This window comes from Salvelinus namaycush, chromosome 23 (assembly GCF_016432855.1).
Source record: "Salvelinus namaycush isolate Seneca chromosome 23, SaNama_1.0, whole genome shotgun sequence".
In the NCBI taxonomy this organism is placed as follows: domain Eukaryota; kingdom Metazoa; phylum Chordata; class Actinopteri; order Salmoniformes; family Salmonidae; genus Salvelinus; species Salvelinus namaycush.
Window position 1 is genome coordinate 27,905,278 of NC_052329.1, and position 7,958 is coordinate 27,913,235.

Consider the following 7,958-nt stretch of genomic DNA (forward strand, 5'->3'; position numbering starts at 1 on the left):
AGTGCACTACTTTTAACCAGGGCCATTAGGGAATAGGGTGCCATTTGGGATGCACTCAGCATCAACACCTCCTCTAGCCCACCTAACTCTCCTCCTCTCAGCTTCTCTGACTCTAGTCTTGGCATTGGAGAAGGAACGTTATGAAATAAATCACGTGTTTTCCCAGAAACAAGATTTTGGTTGTGTCCCAAATGGATTCCTATTCCCTACATAGTAAACTATGTTTGATCAGAGCCCTATGGGCCCTGGTCTGAAGTAGTGTGATATACAGGGGCTCTGGTCAAAAGTAGTGCACTATGTAGGGAATAAGGTTCCATTTGGGAAGTAACCTTTCCCAAAAAGCCCAAATACATACACAACATCTGGTTTTCAAACAAGACAGCAGTCTGATTTTCTTGAAAACACTTTATTTGCAGACCACTTTGTGCTTTAGGTCAATGTTACAAATACTTACAGCACATATGCCTTTAACATTGAAAATTCCCAAAACATCCAAACGGTATATTTATTTGCAATACATATGTGTGTATATATACAGTACCAGTCAAAAGTTTGGACAAACCTACTCATTCAAGAGTTTTTCTTTATTTTTACTATTTTCTACATTGTAGAATAATAGTGAAGACATCATCACTATGAAATAACACATATGGAATCATGTAGTAACCAAAAAAGTGTTAAACAAATCAAAATATATTTTATATTTGAGATTCTTCAAAGTAGCCACCCTTTGCCTTGATGACAGCTTTGCACACTTGGCATTCTCTCAACCAGCTTCACCTGGTATGCTTTTCCAACAGTTTTGAAGGAGTTCCCACATATGCTGAGCACTTGTTGGTTGCTATTCCTTCACTTTGAGGTCCAACTCATCCCAAACCATCTTAAATGGGTTGAGGTCGGGTGATTGTGGAGGCCAGGTCCTCTGATGCAGCACTCCATCACTCTCCTTCCTGGTCAAATAGCCCTTACACAGCCTAGAGGTGTGTTGGGTCATTGTCCTGTAGAAAAACAAATTATATTCTCACTATGCCTGAGATATGCAGTCTCCTCTGAACAGTTGATGTTGAGATGTGTCTGTTACTTGAACTCTGTGAAGCATTTATTTGTGCTGCAATGTTTGAGGGGTAACTCTAATGAACTTATCCTCTGCAGCAGAGGTAACTCTGGGTCTTCCATTCCTGTGGCGGTCCTCATGAGAGCCAGTTTCATCATAACGCTTGATGGTTTTTGCGACTGAACTTGAAGAAACTTTCAAAGTTGTTGAAATTTTCCAGATTTGTTAAACACTTTTTTGGTTACTACATGATTCCATATGTGTTATTTCATAGTCTAATGTCTTATTCTACAAAGTAGAAAATAGTAAAAATAAAGAAAAACCCAGGAATGAGTAGTTGTGTCCAAACTTTTGACTGGTACTGTACATGTTTCTGTGTATATAGATATGTGTGTGTGTGTGTGTGTGTGTGTGTGTGTGTGTGTGTGTGTGTGTGTGTGTGTGTGTGTGTGTGTGTGTGCGTGTGCATTAAATGCATTCAACAAAATCCTGAAATCATAAAGGTGATGGTAATAACATGATTTAAAATCAAGATATAAAATCAGCAAAAAATAAGCATATTAAAATATAAAGAAATATTGGTATTCAATACTACTTTAGTGGTATGATATTGTAAGTTGCATAGCATTTATGTTTTAAAAAATAAAACAGCAAACAATATACACATCTGAAGTTTATAAAGCAGTGGGTATATGTATTCAGCATCTATCGATACAGTATGGAGGTCATTGTATGTTATCTTTGTATTATGACTGGGACATCCATTGACAAGGTGATGGTCTATACCAGGTCTATACATTTCCTTTATGCATCATTTCAGTGTAAACGTGGCAACCATGTCTGTAACATATTTTATGGGGTTTGTGGCTAAATAGAACATTGTCTGTGGAGGGAAACAAATATTAGATCTTCATTATTGGCAATCCCTATGGAATATGTGATAAAATAAATACATATTTCTGTAATGTTGTAATGATAATATCTCTAAAATCCGTGACTTAGATTGTAGTAGGTCATAGTTGGTTTCCCTTTAACTGCATTGTCATAAAACATATTCTGCAGTCCCAAATTGTGCCCAATTCTCAATATCGCACAATACTTTTGACGAGGGCCCCCCTGGTCAAGAGTAGTGCACTATAAAAGTAGTGAACAATAAAGGGAATAGGGTGCCATTTGGGACACACTCATCTTCATGGATCATTAAGAATGTTTTTATAATACGATACAAAATATAATGTAAAACCTTTGGAGAACATTTAGTACAGATCAGTCACCTTGTAGCCCTGTAGAGAAATAGAGTGTGCCCAGAATGGCATGGTGCCTTTTGGGACGCAGACATAGACATAGCTATGAGTTCTTACCACTAAGCTAGTCAACATCCTATAGAATCACTGACCAAAGAAATCCCTGACCATGCTGAACAGATACAGACACAGAACATAGAAGTACAGTACATAGAACAGACTATCTATGCTGTTTGTGCCTAGTGGATCCATCCAGAGCTGCTATAAACTGTACATTGCAGACCAGCTGTCTTTAAAATCAACTCACTAGGGGAGAGTATGGTAAGTTGAGCCACCCTTGTCTCTAGGAAACCATACACAAAATGAATAATTTGACCAAATATTTGGGAAGAGATCATAATTTCATGGAGTCTGTGAAGGAAGAAACCACATGGAAAAAGTGGTAAGCAAGTAAATTCCAAAAAACAGATTTTCACCAAGTCAAATTAATTTATTGTGTTAAGAGTTAAGAGGTTTCATGATGGTTGTAACTAAACCAAAGTAGATCATTTAAAGATTTTTCTATACATCAGTTGGGGTGTCTATAAACTTTAATATGAGGTCCTAAACCTAGCGTGAAAGTGCATCCTTGTACGTAGCTGTGTGGGCTAATAAAGTCTAAATGTTTTCCATAGGTTAAGTTGAGTAAATGGTTGAGACAATGGCAAGTTGAGCAAATTGAAATGTTTTCTTCCCAGGCCTAATGCAAGGCATTTCCTCTGCGATTTGGGAAATAAAGATTTTGCATGGTTTTAAAAAGGTAGTGGTAATATTTCTTTCAGTGCAGAAATTTGTAGGGGTAAGTTGTGCCAAGATACCACTTTGTTTTGGACAAGCTATGTTTTTCAAAACTGTAATGTTTACATGAATTCTGATTACTTCCAGGGATACACAACATCCTGAAATATATGTATACTGAACAAAAATATAAACGCAACATGTAAATTGTTGGTCCCATGTTTCATGAGCTGAAATAAAAGATCCCAGAAATTTTCCATACGCACAAAAAGCTTATTTCTCTCACATTTTGTGCACAAATAGTTTACATCGCTGTTAGTGAGCATTTCTCCTTTGACAAGATAATCCATCCACCTGACAGGTGTGGCATATCAAGAAGCTGATTAAACAGCATGATTATTACACAGGTGCACCTTGTGCTGGGGACAATAAAAGGCCACTCTAAAACATGCAGTTTTTTCACACAACACAATGCCACAGATGTCTCAAGTTTTGATGGAGAGTGCAATTGGCATGCTGACTGCAGGAATGTCTACCAGAGCTGTTGCCAGAGAATTGAATGTTAATTTCTCTACCATAAGGCATTTTAGAGAATTTGGCAGGATGTCCAACCAGCCTCACAACAGACCATGTGTTACCACGCCAGCCTAGGACCTCCACATCTGGCTTCTTCAGCTGCGGGATTGTCTGAGACCAGCCACCTGGACAGCTGATGAAAATGAGGAGTATTTTTGTCTGTAATAAAGCCCTTTTGTGGGGAAAACTCATTCTGATTGGCTGGGCCTGGCTCCCCAGTGGGTGGGCCTGGCTCCCAAGTTGGTGGAATTATGCCCTCCCAGGTCCACCCACAGCTGCGCCCCTGCCCAGTGTTGTGAAATCCATAGATTAGGGCCTAATGAATTCATTTCAATTGATTGATTTCCTTATATGAACTGTAACTCATTAAAATTGTTGAAATTGTTGTATGTTGTGTTTATATTTTTGTTCAGTATAGATATCTTTTTGAGAAAGAATACTATATTTCCCTTGACGGAGTGATGCTGAATGTAAAAAAATGGGTCAACTTACCCCACTCTTCCCTACTGGATATACAGTACCTTTTCTCATTAGATCATTCAATTCAGTGCTGTACTGTATATATTCAAATACAGGACCACACTGATATAGTATGTGTCCAAAATGGCACCCTATTCCCTATATGGCACCCTAATTCCTTATGGACGCTGAACAAAAGTAGTGCACTAAATAGGGAATAGTGTGCCATTTGGGACGGACCCATAGAAAGTCACTACAACCATGATTTTGAGACTATTGAGAGAACAATTATCCGAAAAACAATGTGTGATAAACTTGGAACTCTGGATAGAAAAAGTCTGAATTACCTACAGTAGATTTGACACATTTCCCCCCACAATTTCCCCCAAACCTGCTTTACATAGTATTATACAAGTTTAAACAATTATAAAATCAAAGGCAGGCACAAATGATAAACATTAATACATACAAAACAAATAGAAAGTGTTTCTTTAGCACCTACTGTAGGGGTCCTATACATCACATAGAATAGCCATGTGATAGAAACAATCTAAGCACTTTTCTCAAATTACACCCTATTCCCTAAATAGTGCACTACTTACAGTGCAAAATAGGGAATAGGGTACCATTTGGGATGCATATTACAGTATAACATCCAGTGGATTCTTAGGCACCTGTTGAACTTCAACATGAATCAGTCTCCATACTTCAGTACAGAGAGCAGACCTGGGTTCAAATACTATTTTAAATCCTGTAAAATACTTACGCTGTGATCAATTGAGCTTGCCTGTTGTAATGGAACCAATATAAAAGTCCCACTGGGCACTCCAGGCAGGCTAAAGCAAACATATTTGAAAGATTTCAAACAGTGTTTGAACTCAGGTCTGACAGAGAGCTACAATAGGACATTACAGTAGGACATTATAGTAGGACATTACAGTAGAACATATTCCCAGTGTTAGCAGACTATTGACAGTGGCTTGACACGGGATAACAAACATACACATTAACAACTATGACAGTTCTATGACAATTTTGCGTTCATACTGAATCCTGAATACCAGGAATACCGGTATTCGACTCTGGGCCTGGAAGGTAGAAACACTTCTGGCTTTCATTCTTTGTGGTTACATTGTGGGACTCTCTAGCCAATCAGTAACATTAATCAGTCAATCAGTCAATCAATTAACTACAAGGTAGAAAAGACAACCAGCAGTGTTGCTGCCCTACAGGCCTGGAGCTGAATAGCCCTGCTACATGGTCTTTTACCAACTCACTGGACCACCATCCATCTTACAGGACAGAGGCATCTGCTGCTTTAGCACCTTTGGACAAATCATAAACATTTTTGGGATCAAGTGTGACATCATAAAACAAAGCAATAATAAACGTGGGCAAGTGCCTTAAACAGAACAGGTTACAGGTACTTCCCTAGTTGGGGCTGTCTCCCCATAGAGATAGATTGTTTTACCTCTATGGTCTCCCCTACAGCAGAGCAGAAGAGCTGCAATATTTCAAGTAGGTTTTTGTACGGAACTAAACTCTCATTGTTGATTGTGTTGTTTCAGTTGTCTCCTCCCTCTCTTTATGTCCCAATGTAAAAAATAAAAAAAATAGGCACATAAAAAATAAAAAATATATCTGTCAGCGTTTATTTTTCTGTGGTGAATGTCTATCTGTCAGTCAGTCTGTCTGTCTCAGTGGTCATGTCGAAGTCTGTCTGTCTATCAGACCTCTGAGCTGTCCAAGCCACCGCTAGTGAACCCTGATGTCATCATGGGCTCAGTGGAGCATGACGTTGCCGTGGGAACCTCCATCTTCTTCTTTTCCTGTCTGGACCGTACGGTTAGCACTATGACGATGATGATGAGGATGGTGAGGAGGAGGCCCACCAGGATCCCTATGATCAAGACCAGGCTGTCCTCGCTCTCCACAGGATGGTTCAGCTCCCTGGGCACCACACCCCGAGTGAGGACCTCCCGGTCAGGGCTGGTGCGGCGCTGGCGGCTGAGGTCCAGGGAGATATGGAGAATGTTGGTGCCACGGTTGTTGTCCAGGCCGATGTCCTCTGTTAGGTCTGGCACCCCGTTTGCTGACCGCTTGGAGCGAGATTGGGACTGGGACAGTGACAGTCCTCCTGCAGCCATAGTTTGACGCTGGGTTTCTCTGTCCATGCTGCTGTGTTGGGTCAGGGAGTGGCCTCCTGCAGCCATACTGCTGTGCTGGATGAGTGTGTGGTACTCCAGACTTCTCTTCCCGATGCCCCTGTTGGCGTTCTCTCTGGAGCGGACAGTGTAGATGGTGTGGATGAACCACTCTCTCCCTGCTGACACCTGGACACCAGAGGAACAGGGTTAGTCATAAGGGCTGGGTAGTTTACTTGACAATGAAAGGAACAATTTCTGGTCCTACTGCTGATCATTAAAGCTAGAGTCTTTCATTGAAACAATAACAACGCGACACCCTGCCTCTGTTATGGGCCTGGAGAAATGTAATGACTCTCATGAGGCATTTATAAGTGATATTCGTCAAGAATCAATGGGTGTATATCATTCATTTACAAGTTAAAGCAGTGAAAGAGAGTGTTAGAAATAGGAATTAGACAGGGATGGTTTTCTCCACTATTCTTTTCACGCTTGCTTTAGAACCACTGGCAGAAAGAATACGTCAAGATTCAAAGATAACAGGAATTGTCATCAATAAATAGTGTAGTGTAAATAAGCAGGGTGTGTGTTGTGTTATGCTGCGTATGGTCAGGGAGATCTACCTGGAACAGTGCTGTAGAGTCCATGCTGAAGCCGTCAGATCCAGGCTGTCTGACCAGGGCCAGGGCCTGAGGGTCGTCTACAGCCAGCAGAGCCCTGAACCCCACGTTACCAAACAACCTGGCCTGGGTCTCTGGCTGGGCCTTATCCTGGAGGGGGAGAAGAGGGAAACACTAGTAAACACTGTACCAACATTGGACCATGTCAAGGTGTATAGGGTATTTATGTGAATTTACCCTGTACTACATCCTTGTCTGCATCCCAAATGATCCCCACATAATGCACTACTTTTGACCAGAGCACTATGGGCCCTGTACTGTACAGTACTGTACTTACGATGATCTTGAATCTGTAGAGCAGCGAGGGAGCATCAGCCAGACAGCCATACTCATTGTTGTTGGGGTTGTACTTGGGCACGTATCCATCCGCGCCGGTGCACAGGAACACCTTCTCTATGTTACAGATAAAGGAATCTCCCAGGTTCTGGACTGGATCCACCATCACTCTGCCATAGATCATATCCCCTGGGAGGAGATCAGCTTTGAGTTAATACAGTAATGAATCAATCAATAAAACAGATAGTCAATGGGGCTACCTCCATCCCAAATAGCACCCTATTCCCTATGTAGTGCACTACTTCTGATCAGGACCCATGAGAAGGTGGTGTGTGTGAGAAGGCTGTGTTGGTTTGTAGCGTTACAGTACCTTGTGAGAAGGCTGTGTCGCTCTCCTGTCCGAAGCCCATGGATCCATCAGACAGCCACAGAGTTCTTTTAGACAGCAGCAACATCTGAGTGTTCAGACTGAACTCAGCCGCAACCGGGTCACTCACCTGGGATAGGACACACACAGTACAAAGTTTGACCATCTTAGTATAGGAAAACACATACCATTCAGTTACCATCAGAGAACAGACCAATCACAGTGTTACCATCAGCCTACACCTCCTAAGCTGTTTCCCACTACAGTACATCTCTGTGTGAACTCAAAGGATTGTCATCTCACAGACATGATATTGATGTACACTCTTAGAAAAAGGGTTCCAAAAGGGTTCTTCGGCTGTCCCCATAGGAGAACACTTTT

General features: G+C 41.3%; 1 protein-coding gene across 1 annotated transcript; it reads right to left on the reverse strand.

Moving 5' to 3' along the window:
- Positions 1–5,765: 5,765 nt before the first annotated feature.
- LOC120018254 (FRAS1-related extracellular matrix protein 2-like) lies at positions 5,766–7,691 on the reverse strand. Its single transcript, XM_038961351.1, has 4 exons — positions 7,581–7,691; positions 7,212–7,399; positions 6,878–7,024; positions 5,766–6,443 (listed from the first exon to the last, which is right to left on the reverse strand). Exons 1-4 carry the CDS (start codon positions 7,663–7,665, stop codon positions 5,838–5,840), a joined length of 1,026 nt encoding a protein of 341 aa, XP_038817279.1. The 5' UTR covers positions 7,666–7,691; the 3' UTR covers positions 5,766–5,837.
- Between the last annotated feature and the right edge of the window lie 267 nt (positions 7,692–7,958).